The 18,029-nt window shown below is 40.8% G+C and overlaps 1 protein-coding gene across 7 annotated transcripts in view; it reads right to left on the bottom strand.

The window, feature by feature from the left end:
* The window catches only part of MTHFD1L (methylenetetrahydrofolate dehydrogenase (NADP+ dependent) 1 like), a 276,590-nt gene that overhangs the window by 231,932 nt on the left and 26,629 nt on the right, over window positions 1-18,029 (bottom strand). For all 7 annotated transcript variants that reach the window (XM_090041346.1, XM_090041382.1, XM_090041366.1 and 4 more), the window contains one exon: window positions 8,557-8,668. In XM_090041346.1, the coding sequence (XP_089897472.1) occupies window positions 8,557-8,668 (112 nt within the window). The remainder of the gene's footprint in view (window positions 1-8,556; window positions 8,669-18,029) is intronic.

Here is an 18,029-nt window from a genome sequence, read left to right as displayed (position 1 = left end):
ACTCCAAGAAAGATGTGAACAGGTTAGAAAGAATCTAGGATGAGAATGTGATTAGAGATCTAAGAAACATGACTTACAAGAAAAGGTTTAATGAACCTGGATTATTTAGCCTGGAGAATAAAAGGCTAAGGTCAGGGGTGGGATTTGATAACAGTTTTCAAATACCTGAAGGGTGGTTATAGGGATGATGCCGATTTACTTTCCTCTACGGCTGCTAGGGATAGGACAATGAACAACAGTCTTAAATTTCAAAAAGGAAAATTTAAGTTGGATGTTAGGAAGAACTTTCTCACTATGAACATTGGAACAAGCTATCCAGAGAAGTTTTGGAATCTCCATCCTTGGAAATTTTCAAGAGCAGGTTAAATAGACACTTTGCTGGGTTGGTTTATGCAGGGATGCTCCTGCTTCAAGTGAACAGGGGATTAGATGAAATGACCTCCTGAGATGCCTTCCAGACTTACTTTTCTATGATACTATGCAGTAATTTAAGTAAACACCTGAAATACCCTGATAGATACAACTCTTGAATTATTTATTTAGTGTCCAATAGCTAGAGAGAATCCTAATAAAATGCCAACTTGAGACAATAAGACTGTATTACAAACAGTTCACTCTTGAAGAATACATGCTGTATACAAACAGTAAGTCTTAAAGTAGACTAGTATTTTACTGAAGCTGAAAGGTACTCATTCTCTCTTTTCAAAAAGCAAATCCTGTTTTAACCAAGACAGAGAAATAACTCAATGCCTTCTATAAATGAAGCTCATAAAATATATTGCTTATGTGCTTAAATGGTATTTTACTCTAAAGTAAGTTCTTTTGCTAAAATTATAACCTGCTGAAAACTCGGCATTAACATGAAAATACTGGCAGACCTTTTATACAGTCCTTAAGCACACACTACACTCCATGACCAATGACCAGCATTGCATATTGAGGCCAAAAAGAACCACAAAAACATTAATTTTAAAGGGTGCTGGTAAAATCTCTGACAATCTCAAACCATATAAAAAAGATAATTATGGAATTTATTTTAATGATTTTTCCTCTGATAGCCTGTAATATAGTAGAACCATAAATGAATTGTATAAAGGCCATATCAAATTAAAAAATTAAATAAAAAAACGAGTTAGAACAGGTAAGATTTTGTGCTGCTCAACTTAAAAAGTGCCTATGTGGAAGGAAACAAAGGGAGCTTGAATGCCATCTTTGGATCCTTGTAATCCTAGGTTTTCCAAAGGATGGATTCTAAGTGCCCTCAGCCTCCTTAGGTTACAATGCTGTGGGGTATGCAGCACTTCTTGGAAACCATCCACAAATTCAGCAGTTTCAAGGACAGAAGCCCAGAAGCAGGCCTGTCCTATTACATCTGCCCTCTGAAGTGCCTGCACAGGGGGAATTCTCCTTTGACCAGAGTTAGTATTATTAGGGCCCCTTCAGGCCCTTTCAGCATTTTACCTGATAAACTACCCAGAAAAGGGGTGAGGATCTTGCTTGGAGATCTTTAAAACATTCCATTCATTTAAATGGCAATGTTGTGCTATATTTTTTCAATCTTATCATAGGATTTGCTTTCTGAAAGCAGGAACTGCTAGCTTTGCTGTGGCTTTCAGCAGAACGTCATTTTTAGGTAGGTCTCCTAGCTTTTACTTTTTATTTAAAAGCCAAATCAAAATTATATTTAATACTTATAACTTAGTTTTAAAAATGAAAACAAAACCCAAGAATGAATTGGGAATAACAACTTGTGTAGTACATGTCATGGTAGGGACCACAAATTGAAAGATTTATATGAAAATGGCCCAGGAGTTATGTGCATAAAATGGATAAACCTAGTTATTTGAAGAGAAGGGGAAGAGATGTATATTATGATAAAAATTATTCCATTGTTCTACAGTCGGCTACAGAGAGTACTTTCAAGCAGTCAGTCATTCCTATATAAGAAAGTATGATCCATTTATCCTTATTAACATAACAGACATATGTATTATTAGTCAGCATCAACTTTTAGAACATTTTAAGGATGTTATTCAAATGGATTCAACTACAGTCCTGACTCAGTGTCTAAAAATTCACATTCTTGTATGCTTATAACACTCTTCCTATAGCACAGTTGTTGCACTAAAACGTTTTGGCTTTAATGTCCTCAAAGTTAGACAGTGTTTGACCTAATAACTGTACTAAAATAAAACGAGCTGCAGAGCATGAACACAGTGATTTTCATAATAATGATTTTAGCAATGATAGCACAGACATTGCCTAACTTCTTTTCTACACTTAAGTAGTCCCACGGAAAGGATCCCGGCCTACATCCGACCCGCAGACCAGTACACCACATGGTTGTCGTCCATGTGGGTACGAACGATGAGGCCAGGGGCAACCCTGACCGCATTATGAAGGATTTCGAGGCTCTGGGAGACGAGCTGAAGGAGATGGGGGTGCAGGTGGTATTTTCCTCTCTTCTTCTGGTGAGTAGGTGGGGATGGCGACACGAGGCCTGCATTGGCGAGGTCAACTGGCGCTTACGCAGCTGGTGCCTCCAGGCAGGCCTTGGGTTCCTTGATAATGACCCATGCTTTCGGGTGGAAGACTTGCTGGAGTGGGATGGGCTTCATCTCTCTCCTAAAGGCAAGCGTGTCTTCTCTTCCAGGTTAGCTGATCTCGTATGGCAAGCTTTAAACTACCTTGCCGGGGAAGAGGGCTGCAGGAAGACGAGGAGACGCCATCCGAGCAAGACAGGTGACAAAGGCAAGGAGTGCTAAGGTAAGGAACGGGGAGCCAGACAGTCTCCCAAATCGGGGGGGCACACGCAGCTAGGCAAGGCCTTAAATGCCTATATACCAATGCTCGCAGTATGGGGAATAAACAGGAGGAACTCACCCTCAGAACAGCTAGTTCAAATCCAGACGCCATAGGGCTAACAGAAACGTCGTGGGATTCGTCCCACGACTGGGCAGTTAGCTTTAGGGGCTATAGGCTTTACAGGTGGGATAGAGAAGGAAGGAAGGGTGGGGGTGTGGCACTCTATGGCAAGGAGCACTACACATCCGCTGCCAGCAGGATGGGGTCAGAGGAAGGGCAGGCTGAAGTGCTCTGGGTCAAGATTCAAGGGGGCCATGGGGAGAGTGATTTGACGGTGGGGGTCTACTACAGACCCCCCCAACCAAGGGGAGGAGCTGGATCGGGAATTTTTGGGCCAGCTTGCAGAGGTACTTAAGGCAAGGGACGTAGTTGTCATGGGTGATTTTAATTACCTGGACATCTGCTGGGAGGAACAGTCAGCCAGGACGGACCGTTCCAGGAGGTTCCTGGCTGAGATACAGGACCTCCACTTAATTCAGGAGGTGTACAGTCCCACCAGAGGAAATGCCCTGTTGGACCTGGTCTTGGCCATAGGTGATGACCTGGTAAGGGGCCTCCAGGTTCTTGACCACCTGGGTGATAGCGATCATCGCTTGCTGGAATTCACCATCCAGCGCAGGGTGTCAAGGGCCTGCAGCTAGACGGTAGCCCTAGACTTTAGGAGGGGGCAAGTTGAGGAGACTAGTGGGAGAGGCGCTGGGGTCCTTGAGGGCAGGGGAACTCAGTGTCCAGGACAAGTGGTCATTCCTTAAGGAAATGATACTCAGGGCCCAAGGGGTGACCATCCCAACAAGAAGGAAGGGGGGCAAGAGTGCCCGAAAGCCCCCCTGGCTCACCAAGGCCGTCCGGGAATGCCTGACTGCCAAAAAGGCAGCGTACACCCGGTGGAAAGGGGGTGCTATCTCCAAAGAGGAATATACTTCCTCTGCTCGGGCCTGTAGGGGGGCTGTCAGGAAAGCTAAGGCAGACATAGAGCTAGGACTAGCGTCCAAGATCAAGGATAATAAAAAGTCCTTTTTCAAATATATAGGGAGGATGAAGAAGGCACCAAGTAACGTGGGGCCCCTGCAAAATACACTGGGCAATCTGGTGGTTGTGCCAGAGAAAGCGGACCTGTTTAACAAATTCTTCACCTCCGTTTTCTTGTGCAGGGACCGGGACTTCCCCACTGTGCTGCAAGACGGACTCGAGTGGAACGCCTCCAGACCTCAGGTTGGGGAGGACCGGGTTAGAGAGCTTCTGGAGGGGCTGGACGTGTTCAAGTCAGTGGATCCAGATGTTCTCCACCCCAGGGTGTTGAGGGAGCTAGCTGGGGTTATTGCAGGGCCCTTGGCATGGCTTAACGAGTGCTCTTGGTGCTCGGGCCAGGTGCCAGATGATTGGAAGATAGCTAACATGGTCCCCATCTTCAAAAAAGGGAAGAGAGAGGACCCGGGCAACTATAGGCCCATCAGTCTTACCTCAATCCTAGGGAAACTCTTTGAGAAGATCCTCAAGGAGCACATCTGTGATGGGCCAGCTTCAGGGATGATGCTCAAGGGCAACCAACATGGTTTCATAGGGGCAGGTCATGTCAGACCAACCTGATTGCCTTTTATGATCAGGTCACAAAGGCAATGGATGCAGGTGTCGCCGTGGACGTAGTCCTTCTAGACTTCAGCAAGGCCTCTGACACCATCTCCCACCCTATCCTCATTAAAAAACTAGGCGACTATGACATTGATGCCTACACAGTCAGATGGATTGCAGATTGGCTCAAGGGTCATACTTACAGGGTGGATGGGTCATATTTGACCTGGGGGGAAGTGGGCAGCGGAGTCCCCCAGAGCTCGGTCCTTGGGCCTGCGCTGTTCAATTTCTTCATGAGCGATTTGGACGACGGGGTGAAAGCCACCCTGTTTAAATTCGCTGATGATACCAAAATTTGGGGTGAGGTGAGCATGCTAGTAGGGAGGGAAAGATTGCAGCAAGATCTGGATAGGTTACAGGAGCGGGCTAACATAAACAGGATGCGTTTCAATACGGACAAGTGCAGGGTGCTGCACTTAGGCAGTAGAAACCAGCAGCACACTTACAGAATGAGAAACTCCCTTTTTGAGAGCACGGAGGCAGAAAGGGATCTTGGAGTCATTATTGACTCCAAGATGAACATGGGCCGACAATGCGAGGTCACGGTTGGCAGGGCTAACCGGCCGTGGTCGTGCATCCACAGGTGCATCTCAAGTAGAGCCAGGGAGGTGATCCTCCCCCTCTATGCGACACTGGTCAGGCCACAGCTGGAGTACTGTGTCCAATTCTGTGCGCCCCACTTCAGGAGGGATGTCGACAATATTGAAAGGGTCCAGAGGAGGGCCACCTATATGATCCGAGGACAACAGGGCAGACCCCACAATGAAAGACTGCGGGACCTAAACCTGTTCAGCCTTCACAATAGAAGGCTGAGGGGGGACCTGGTGACTGTCTATAAACTCACTAGGGGGGACCAGAAGGGTTTGGGAGAGACTGTTTCACCTAGCGCCCCCTGGCATGACAAGGAATAATGGCCACAAGTTGTTGGAGAGGAGGTTTAGATTAGACATCCACAAGAACTACTTCACAGTCAGGGCGGCTAGGATCTGGAACCAACTTCCAAGGGAAGTGGTGCTGGCTCCTACCCTGGGGGTCTTTAAGAAGAGGCTTGATGCCTACTTGGCTGGACTCATTTGAGTCCAGTTTTTCTCCCGCCCAGGCGGGGGGGTCGGACTTGAAGATCTACAAGGTCCCTTCTGACCCTACTACTATGATTCTATGATCCCGTTCAATAGAACTACTGTACTCACATTTGCACTGCTACTCATGTACAGTGTTTGCAGGAGAGAGCTGTAGGTAGATAAGCATTAAAGCTCTTCTCTGATACTAATCATAATAACAAATAAAACATTTGCGTGGACTTTTTATTTAGGCCAAGGAAATCTTTTATTTTTCTGAGAAAAAATGGACAACTCCTCATTAGTCCTTCCTAGAGAACTTCAGAATTCTATGGCAAGGACGTTATGCACTACACATCGCTTACAGTAATTTCTGTAACGCCATTTTGTATAATATGCTATAGGATCTTTTTCTTAGGGAACACACACAAACTTTAAATAAACTAAATGATGTTTAAAGTCATTCTTTTTTTGATGTGGGTTCTTCCTTTTGTAAATGCAACTGCAAGGTGGAACACTGCTATTAGAGATTTGACTTTTCTGTTCTAGCTGATTCTTTTAGCTCAGTTTTAAGCTGTCATTTTTTTTCTGTATGCAAAAAGCTGAATTAGATAAAGTACTAAACAGGGGGAGACTTGGCTGCCCCAGGTTGAACACGTTACAGAGTAATAAAGGTAAGGAAACGGAAATAACCAAAAATAAGGTGGAAGCAAAACTCAACTTCATTAATGAGCCCAAATGTACCCAATTTCCATAGAGAATTCTGAAAGAACTGGAACATGGAAGTGCAGGTCCGGTAGCAAGTATTTAAAGAGATCTGTCAATTAACAGTAACTATCATAAGAGGTTCGTAAATGTAGTACCTATATTTAGGAAGGGGAAAAAGGGACATCAGCAACTACAGACCCATTAGTCTGTCTTCAACAGTATGAAAGACTTTAGAACAAATTTTGAAGAATAAAATTAAAGATAAAGAGGTAAATGGAAGAAAAATGTTTATAATCTGAGTTTATCAACACTGGATCATGCTATGCTAATCTACTCATGATAACAAATGTTCTAGACAAAGGAAATACAGTAGAGTTCATTTATTTGGACATCAGAAAAGCATCTGATGAAGTATCACACAGAAAACTATTATGGAAGCTGGAAAAGGTGAAGATTAGCAGAGAAATTGTAAATTGAGCAAGGAAGGGGTTATAGATGGCAACAAGAAGGGCTGAAAGGGGAAACATCAGACTGAAGGAAAACTATTAATGGAGTTCCTCAAGGATCGGTTTTGGGGCTGCTCTTGTTTAATATTTTCATTAATGGCTTTAGCATAAGACCTAGGAGTATGCTGACGAAATTTCCTGACAGTGTTGGGAGGTATTGTTAACAGATGGGAGGATAAGAATATCATAAAAGAAGGAACTGGACAACCCAGAGAACCCGAAAAGTGGAAATGGGATGGAAGTCAATAATAAAAAAAAATACAAGGTTATCAAGTCAGGAACTAACACTAACTTCACTAATAAACTTGTGAATTCATCGGTTGGAAGCGACTGAGAAGGAAGGCCCTTTGTGTGCAATTGTGACAGGAGTGTCTCTACTGGAGTCTGTCTATTGGCGACTCCACCCTCCTGTTATGGGCCAACCGCGTGCCTTCTCGCCTGCCATGCCTTGATCTTGATTAATTAATAGATGTTAACTAGTGGTAGGCTGCCCATTTATTTGCCCCAGTGTCAGGGAGCACTATCTGCAGCTCCTTCTTCCTCCCCTACACTGCAGCCCATGCCTTGCCGATGATATTGACGTGGTTTGATCTGGACCTTCTTGTAATTTGGCCCTCCCCTTGTCTCCCCTGGGCTTTCTACAGCCCTGTCTCACTCTGTCTCATTCTGTGCCTTCCTGGTGCTCCGCTGCCCCCTCTTGCTCTGGGGGCTTCTTGCTGCCCCCTCTCGCTCTGGGGCTGGGGTCAGTGCACCCCACAATATGCTGCACCCTCTCTGGCACTGGGGTCCCCACGCCACCAGGAATCCCCTATGAAGCCTCCTCCAACCCCTAATAGCCTCACCCAAACCACTGGTATAAACAGTAAACAGAAAACTCAAGCCCCTGGGCTACAATATAAAATCTCTAAACATCATTCAATCCCTACCAGGGAATTCTCTACCCCATAACAGCAAACAGGAGCTGCTCATGCAGTCAGGCTTCTCCCCTCTGCTTGCTCCGGCAGAGCTCCTTCTTCCCTGGCTGCTAGTGGGGAACTGCCCTCCTGGCCTCAGCCCTGGGGTTTATGTGCCAGCCCCTGCCCCTTCCAGTCAGCTGACTCCTGGCGGTGGCTCTAGCAACCCACACATGTGCCTCTGCTCTGGGAGTAGCAGGCACCTTAATGTCTTGCTACAGTGATCAAAGGATGTCAATGGCCTGCCAAAACATGCAGTTGTGAAAAAGGCAAATGAGATCCTAGGGCATAAGATATCTTTCACAAAAAAAAAAACAGTGCCTTTTTTACAAATGGTACTAGTATGTTGACTAGAAAAGGGGTGAGTCTTGACAAGTGGACATCAGAAGAGTTTGGCCAAAAAACAAAACAACAATAACAAAAACCTAAAAACTGAGAAGGATTCTGATATATACACATCAGAAGAGTAAATATGGCAGAGACAGACTAGCTACTTAAGCTGTAGCACTATAGTGGTAAAACAGGTGGAAATAAACTCCACTTAAGATGGAACTCAGTAATTTTATGAGGAAAACCCATAACTGATACCTGCAATAGAACAGGAGACTGGATCAAGGGACCCAGGAGATCCTTTCCAGTCTTTGCATCAACTGTTGAATAATCCCTTCCTCAAAAATGTCAGGTAAATGAAGGACGAAAAAATATTACGTACACACACAAACGCACACAATTTATATGCACTGATTTTTATGGGCACTGTTACAAATGTGTAATTTTTGCAGCAATGTGTTGTATATATTCTTCTTTAAAATGCTATTCGATTTTAACCACTCTTACCTGATAAAACGTCATGAGAACAGTTAACAATGGTAGTTCCAGGCTTTATCCAACTGACCGGAATCTCTTCTGGTTTGCTGCTACCTATCACCATCACATCTGCCTGATGCAGCTATGAATAACCAAAATGAAAACATTACAGAATTAGGAATATTTAACGCACTGAAAAAATAACATTCTAAATAGTCCAAGTATTCAATAATTAGCCAGCAAACACCTTTTTCAGAAACGAATAAAATAAATCCAGACTAGTAAAAATTAACCAAAACTAGCCAAAACTGGACCCATGAAAGTGGCAAAACAAAATGTGAAAGCAAAAGGCAAGAACATACAGTAATAATTCCCTCAAAGAATTTCAACTAAAGAATTTTTCTCTTAATTCATGATTATTAATTGAAACAATTGGGCTAAGATTAATAGAATGAAGAACAATACACAGGATGATGGAAAAAATTCTAACAATTGACAAAAAACATGAGCTATTTTCTTTCTGCCCTATCTCCCCATCTCTAGTGGAGTTCTGTAACAATTATAAGAATCTACATAAGAAAAGGAAAAAACATCACAAGCACAGACAGACATATAAAGATACAGTAAAGGGGAAAGGAAAGCCCTGAACTGCAATAAGAAGTGAACACAGAAAATATTGAGGAACAGAAGAATACACAGATATGTAAATAAATGGCAAGTGTCACAAACTGACTTGTGACTGACACTACTCCTGCCTCTCTTTCTGTCAAATTTGCATCAATGCAGTCCTGCCTTTGTACTGATGCAATCCTTGACATTTCTGCCAAGAAATAATCATTGAACATTCCAACAAGTCCATAGTTTTTAGCAAAAACCAGTGTCCAAGAGGGGAGGAGACGATGACTGTCGTAGAAATGGTAAAAGCTAAAAATGTTGTCTTCTCCATAGAAAAGACAAGAAAGGTCTAACCTTCCTCAGGGACTGGAATAAGGAATTAGTGTGGGAGAACATTATTTGCCAGAGAAATAGCTGACAATCTGATTTAGATTTGAGATCTTTGCAAGACTACAACTTATGACAAGGCGTTGTCTCATGACCCCTGTTGCCTCAGTGGGTCTTGCACAAACCTGTGGATGTATCCAGGGGCAAGCTGCTTAAATACTTTTGCAAAATCTAAGTCTTAGCAACTCCAAATTCATATTATTTTTTTCATTTTCCACTAAATGCACTACCTTTTGGCTTTCTAAACACAACAGTTGTCTAAACTCAGAGTCATTTAAGAGTGCACAACAGCCCGACAAGGCAGTAACTGTCAAATAATAAATTTATTAGATTAAAGCTTTGCGTTAGAATTTATAAATACAAAAGTGTTTGCTGAAAACAGAATCTCGAAAGATAATCATTTTAAATCCCCAGACTCCTGAGAAGCACCATCTTTCAGATGTTTAGCATTTTTAATTAATTAATTAGGTCTAATTTTTACATCTCATCCCATACCATACCCAAAATACACAGCACTAAAGAACATGAGGCTGTTTTTCTGTATCTCCCTGGATTTTCCATTGGAGGTTTCCCATTTACACATTTACTTAGCACTTCTTTTATCAGAAGACTACATGAACACAGGGAGGAGTAATTGCAATAAGAAACCAAATTTGCAATTTATCCACTTCAGCATCCTGTGGCTAACACTGGCTAGATTTGACGTGTTCCACAGGAAAGCACAAGAACCCTACAGTAGGCATAGGTAGAAAAATGTGATTCCAATGCAGGTCTCACCTAACACATAGTAGTCTAGCAGTTGACTAAAGCCTTAAAGTATGGGGTATCAGCATTCCTTCTAAAATCTTTTGTTACTGACTCCTATAATAGCACAATAGTTGTAAACATCCTCTGTAAATGTTATCAGGACTCAACAACAATTGTAACCCCAAAGGTTTCAGAGGTTAGCCGCATATTGTAAGTGGCTTTAGTTTTGAATTTTCTGCCTTTCAATTGCACTATGCTCATTTCCCATTCATTACGTTTATCTTGTCCTCTCACCGTCTTCTTTTCAAAGATAAAGTACCTAATTTTTTTTTTGGTTTATAGTCACAAGAATTTTTTTCCATCCCTATAATTCTTTTTGTTATTCTCTGTCCCTCTAATTTTGCAATATCCCTTTGAAGACTGGACAATGAGTGATGGAGTTAGAATTCCCAGTGAGACTGAACCATTAATTCTAAATATATTCCTGCATTTGCAATCATTCTATGCATCCTAATATTTGGATTGCTATTTTTAAACTGTAAAGATGTTAGTTATGACTTGAGAACATGGTCTGAAAAGTTATACGTGCAGACAAAACTTTGTTAGTTTTTATACTTATCCTAGGCTATACTTCTGGGGTTTTTTAGAGTAGTTTTCCAGTGAGTTATTTTAAACATGGTCAAATACTATGAAAATGAACAACTGATGATTATTCTTTAAAAAATTCAGAGAGTCCTGCTAAATATATCTATCTACACACACACATATACATGAAACGAAAAACTAGTAAGGAAGTGACATTAGGCTCTACTGTAATCTGGGGTGGGGAGAGGTGGGAGGTTGGTTATTGATATATAGTGGTACTAAGCTCTCTTGTGGAGTCAATAAAATGAAAATCTTAGTTTCTAAACTGGCAACTAAAACTTTGTCCTTCTGTGCAATACTGTTTGCTAAAGGAAGTTGATTTCAGGTATAATGTTTTGCTTTGGTGTCGGTGATGCTTGCTTTAGGAAATGACTGCTTCCTGTCCACAAGACAAGTTACTCTGATCAACTTGGGAAATGTTCTTGAGTGCAATTATAAATCAACTGCAGTCCTAACTTTTCTTCAAGGATACATCAATTAGACAGTCCATTAGCTCATCTATTACATTTAAGTACTAGAATAGAAAAGAATAATTTAATTTGATGTAGGTTTACCTAAGCCTATTTTTGTGCAGTTCAGTTGGCTTCAGGCTTTTATTTTTATTCCTTGCATTTTTCTTTTAAGATTTCAAAACTGTATCTCTCCATAAAAAAATGGTAGTACAGAACATACATTTCCTCCCTTAATTGGACAGACATGCCTATATTGCAAATGAAGTGAAAGACAGTAAAGGAAGCGTGTAAACTCAGGATGTAAATGTCTTCCCTCCAGCATAATGATCAGGTAGATTTTGTTTGGTAAATGGTCTGTATGTGCCATAGACCTTATTAAGGAGTAAAACAGGCTTACCTAATCAGAGACTCAATAAAATCGGGTAATTGCAGGTCTTTTTCATTATCTTCTTTTCATGTGTCTAGTTTTTTCTTGTAAACAGGTTTATACATTTTATCCAATGAGATTATTTAATACAAAATACAAAAACAGCCCTGAAAACAAGGACCAGAACCTAAGGTCCCCCAGTTTCCAGGCTTCTTTGGAAGACAGCAGATATGAATTTTAACCCTCCCCCCCCCGCTTCCCATCACAGTCCCTCTCCAGGCTGAGGCAAGAACAGAACCCAGAGTTCCCTTTTTCTGGAAGTGATCTTTCTATGAAAAAATGAACAACTCCTCTTCTGGTAACCGTGTCAGAAGAGACCCAGTAACCTGTAAACAAAGGGATACTTACGTGGCTATGTCTAAGCCTAAGTCTCAAGCTCTAAATCCTAGTCTAACATAGGCACAGAGAGCAGGGGGGTTTCTGAAAAACTCCACTCCTTTCAGTCCTCTATTGGCTGGTGTCCCCTTTCCCATTCAGCTAGTTGGTATTTGTGAATCCCATCCTTAGGCACTTAATGTTCGCCATTTCAAATACCTGGAATGTAGATGCCTTACTTAGGTTTGTGGATTCCACTTCTACAGCCAGATGCCTGACTTTAGGGACAGAAATACTCACTTTTGGTGCATCTATGTCCCTTTGTGAAGACAGGCTTCAAAGCACTATTTACAAGAATTTTCATCTGCAGCTTACAACCAGAGTTCATCTACTCATAAAGTTTGTCTACTCATCTGATCTTTTGTCACAGCTGGTAACTGATAACACGCTATGAAATAAGCATTGTGCTATTGTAGGAAATAGTGAGTTTTGCCCAAGTTACAGGAATCCAATCTTTTCCAAACCAAAACAAAGATCAATTCTGTAGCCATTATAATTCAGATACATAACACCAAACTCGCATCCTACTGGAATAGAGACCAACATGAACCACACATTTACACGGTGCTAAGCATTCTGAGTCCTGAACTGGTTGTGACCTGTATACATTACTGCAACAACCCATAAACACTAACAATTCTGAAAAAACTTCAACTGATTTATTTGATCAATTCTGTCATATGCAATTACAAAGTTGAAAAACAGTTGACCCGACTAAACATTCGCATTTCTATGACTACAGATCATAACACTGCAAACCCTTAACAAGTATAATGCAATAAATTTTGTAGCCAATGTTAACAGCCGTTTGGGCGGCCAATGTCATACATATCTGTAAATATATATTAAAAAAAAGATGGATTTTTTCATATGTATGTAGTTATGTCATATGTAGTAGACTACTTTCCAGAGTGTAGATGATTTATACACATCTGTATACCCCCTCTCCCACTGATTTCTTTTCCCCATCCTAAAGAGAAAGCAAAAAATAAAAATTCCTCTGTGATAAAGGAAAATACACTTGCAAGCTTTTAAAAAAATTCTTAAGAAAACTAAAAGCTGAAATATGCAACATGTTTTAAAGCCTTTTAACTGTTAAAATGGAAAAGTTAAAATACAATTAATTTTCTATAAATCTGACTGACAGATTGATCCCACTGAAAGTTAAATATTTGTTTTACACAAAGTTGAGAGGCTCTGAAAAGAGGTTTACATAAACCCCATCAGGACATTTAAGTTTCACTTCACATAAGTTTTTTCCTTTTTTCTTTTCCCTAATCTGTTCTCTTGACTGCTTATAAATCACTGGGAAAAGCTTAAAGAGGCATGGTGAGGACTAATCTCCTAAATCAGAAATAAATCTGACATTAGAGATGGAAAAGACCTGTGAAATCACCAAGCCTCACCCCACTGTAAATGTACCATGTAGTCCCTGGACACAGAGCGCATCAGATTAAACACAGATGCTACACAGGATTGTTACCAAAAGGCCAAGACAATATTGACAAGTGTTAATATGCAGCTGTGGGATAAACCAATTATATACAGTCAAATTACTAAAAACACCACATTTGATTATTTATTTCATAATGGAAAAAATGACAAGCATTGTATAAAACAATGTATAACACAAAAAGCAATAAAAAGACATGTAAAGATCTCCATAGGCTAGTTTTCAAGTAGAATCTTGCATTCTCCTTGGCAAATCTTTTTCATTTGGGAAGACCTGTGCCAAGAAATAATTTGAAACCTTACCTCATAATAAAATACAACTCCCTCCAATGAGATATAAGTAAAAGCAGATTAAAAAGAACCACCCATTCCCAAGACAAAAGACTAAATGTTAAAATAACAGTAATGATACACACACCAAAGCCAAACATTCAGTGGTAATGATATGGAGTAATTGTAATTCTAAATAATTTTAAAACCTTTTTGCTGTTAGAGTTGGAAAAATATTTCATTTCCCTGCAGCTGAAACTGCTTTCTACAAAAGCCATTTTAAACCAACCAAAGAAAGATCACTGAATTTAAGATGCAAAAGAAATATGTTTAATTAAGACATGGGTTCACATGTCTAAAACAGTAATATTTAAATTTCAGTATTTGCAGGGAGGGGAACAGGAGAAACTGATTTGAAATTTTCATCAGCCAAGTTCAGAAAACACACATGCATGTGCTTTCCAAAATTATACTTTCCTTACTTAGATTTTCTTCCAGGTGCATCTACAGGTGTTTGATTATTTTGGAACACCAGCAGTTTTTTAAGAGGTGATATGGTGCAGGGAGAAGGAAGAAAGAACACCGTAGTATTTGTCAGCAGAGTGCTCATTGTTTTCCACAGAACACAGAGGCAGTATTGTCCCTCCAGTATGGGTTGTACCGTAGCATGATTAAAAGATGCACTGACTAATACATGTCCATTAAAAAAAAAAAAGGAAGAAAGAGAGACTCATGATTTCAATTAGTTGTCACTAATAGAAAGAGGGATAAAAATAGGCTATTTTACTACAGAAAGTTGCATAATATCATGTTGTAAAAATGTGTACTACAACTACAGTATTCTAGGACCAGTAAGCTCCAAGACTTAATAAGCAAAAATGTTGACTCCCACATGGCATTTGTGATCTTTTCATTGATCTCTGGAAAGTTACAAAACCCCTATTACATCTGAAACACGTACCAGCCTCCATTACACTGGTTATGTCCATAATGACAACGTCCAACCTTTTATCCAAAGGTAAAATTGAGAAAGAAATAATTATGTGCTCATATTGCCAATAAGACACCACCTGTTCTTCCCTGTTATCTCCCATCTTACATATTGTGGATGCAAATCACTCTGGAGATTAAAGGAAGCCACACTCTATACTGTACGTATTTACCTCCGGTGCATTTTCCAGGCTGTTTATGGGTGTCTGTGCTGCAATCCAGGAGGAAGGACTAAAGTTTGTATATGAATAGTCAAACTAAAAACTAGCCAGGTCAGGCACTGATAGTGGAAATAGCCATGATAACATACAGTTCAGTAAATGCATGCACTGTATTTATTTAATACCTAAGAATTTAGCCCGGGTTTCATGTGGGTTTGCCAAACCCTGTACTGCTTGCAGCTGCACTGCTTTTGGAACCTAAGTTGGCTAATTAAAAGTAAATTTGGGTCTATATAAACTGTAGCCATGCTTCTGGATTGCAATATAAACATACCCAATTTATGTAGATCATGGCACCAAAGCTCAGAGAAGAACACTTTAAGATTTAAAAAACAAAAATAACCAGACACAAATGTTAATAGCTTGAAAACCTTGGTAGAAAAATAATAAACACACAATATTAACTAAATACATTCCATTTTCTTTTCCATTACATGTGATCAGTGGAAGAGATTTGTCTTTTTAAATAAGGGGTGCAAAATGAGATGTTTTTTAAAACTATGTTATTAAGTCTTCTCACAGAAAGTAAATGTGACTGTACCAATCTTTATCTTCATAATCCATTTTACATATACAATAAAACAATATAACCAGGACAGTATATCTATATAGCAATTTTACATGGTTACGTTAGAGTTGTTTGAAACATGAATGTGTCCACTTACAACTTTATGTAAAAATACAGAGTGTATAAGGACATTGCACAGCTGTGGTAAGACAGCTAAAACAATAGATAAAATCAAGTTAACACAAAATAAAATTAAGAAAAATCTTGGTAAGCTGTTCACTGTCCCAAAAAAATAAAAAAAAATGAGTAAGGGAGAAGAGCAGAATAACACAGTTACTTATATAAACTTTAATAAAAATAATTTAAACAGGAATACTAAAATTGTCCCTTTGAATATGCAAATGGCAGCAAGGGAAGTCTTGCTTTTAAAGATTTGACTGCTGCTGGCAAGTCAAGCTTTGAGTCATGGCAGTCTTTACAATAACTTATGACAGGGGTGTCAAAGATACAGTCCACAGCCTGGATCCAACATGCAAGCCCTATCACGTGGCCCACAGCGCTGCTGCCCATGGATCTTTGAATTGACTCGTATGCCATGAGTGCTGTGTGCTGAATGCAGTACCTAAGCCAAGCCAGCTTAAGACACATGCTGGATCTGGCATGTAGGGTGGTGGGCCAGTCTGTTGGCCAGCCCCAAGCCGTTCATCCACCCCACAGGGCCTGATAAGTTTGGGACCCCTGCCTTATAAGTCAACCTAGATCAGTGGTTCCCAACCTTTTTTATATTGCAGACTGGCACAGAAGTGGGACAGGGCATGTGGATCTAGCTGCCTCCCTCCTGGGGCTCCCCTGCAGCCCAGCTTTAACCCCATATGACTTTTGGCAGCAGAAGCCACTCGCCTAGGCAGACAAATGGGGGTCAGAGCGGGGGGCTCGTGCCATGACCCTGCAACCACCCCTTTGTGGCCTGGTACCAGGTCACAGCACAGTGGTTGGGAACCTCTGATCTAGACAGCCAAAAGCCATAACTCACCTATATTATTGAAAAAATTTTGCACATGGTGAAATGCTTGCATGTATGCAGACCTTTCTTCTTACTCCCTACTGGGTAGTTTCATAGTTGGTAGGGTCAGAAGGGACCCGAGCAGATCATCAAGTCCAACCCCCTGCCATGGGCAGGAAAGAATGTGCCATGGGCAGGGTGATTATCCAGCCTCCTTTTCAAGACCCCCCAGGGTAGGAGCGAGCGCCACTTCCCTTGGAAGTTGGTTCCAGATCCCAGCCACCCTGACTGTGAAGTAGTGCTTCCTGATGTCCAGCCTGAACCTACTCTCAGTCGACTTATGGCCGTTATTCCTAAAATTCTTACAAACGGGCATTTTACTGTCAAATATTAGCACTCTACTCTCACAGGGCAATTAAAAATGTACACTTTAACACAATGTCTTTTTTTTCCAAGGACAGGGAAAAACAACAGTTTCAAGCTTCAAAAAAGCAGTATAAAAGCTAATACCTAAGGAGAAAGTTTTCAAAGACATAAATAACAGGAACTTAACTCCTATTAAATGAAAAACCAGGCACCTAGCTCTGATCTTTGGAAAGCTTCCGAGTAACACTTACGGTAACAACGGTAGTACCAGGGAACTAGTTAACTTAAAACATTCCTTGTTCTGTCATTCAGTTGCTGTCTTCCATACAAATAAATAAATATTCCCATAGGTGACAATTGTCTGCAATTGGCAATCTTATACCAAATCTATACTAGGATCTGTTGTCAATATAACGAGGGTGAATTTGAAATGACAAGCTTTATACTGGCAAAAGTTCTAGTACGCATGAATTCATACCAGCCAAAGAAGAACTCTTTGGCATTATAAGCTTATTTTGTTCAGGAAAGTGGTATGAGCTATGCCAGCCAAAGCATGTTTTTGCTTAGTAGTAGATGCTGACTACAGTAGGAGGGCTTGCCAGTATAATTATTCTAGCAAACCTTTCCTGGTGTACACAAAACCTAAGAAGCTACACCCATACTAAACTGATCTCTCAAAACATTCCTGCAAGGAGGGAGTATGATCAGACATGTGCCATGATCTGAAACCTATTAAAATTCATGAGAATTTTCCACTTTTTCAATCAACTTCAATTTGCTTTGTATATCTGCATCAGTGAAAACACGAAAAAAACAATTACACTAAAGATAAGCTATATCAGGGACATCAAACATATGGCCCACGGGTCATGGGTCACTGGACTGTCTCTACATGCCGTATGGGTAGGGTGACCATTAGTCCCAGATTGACTGGGACAGTTCCTGATTTCAGAGGCTAGTCCTGTCCCTAAGGTGAAAATTAATATGAGTGTCCCCAGCACCTACCTTTGGCTTGGCGGCTGAGCAGTAGAAACTGAAATAGGAA

Source organism: Crocodylus siamensis, chromosome 1 (genome assembly GCF_052110815.1).
Source record: "Crocodylus siamensis isolate JL-2025a chromosome 1, ASM5211081v1, whole genome shotgun sequence".
Lineage (NCBI taxonomy): Eukaryota > Metazoa > Chordata > Crocodylia > Crocodylidae > Crocodylus > Crocodylus siamensis.
This window is presented reverse-complemented; position numbering and strand designations above follow the sequence as displayed.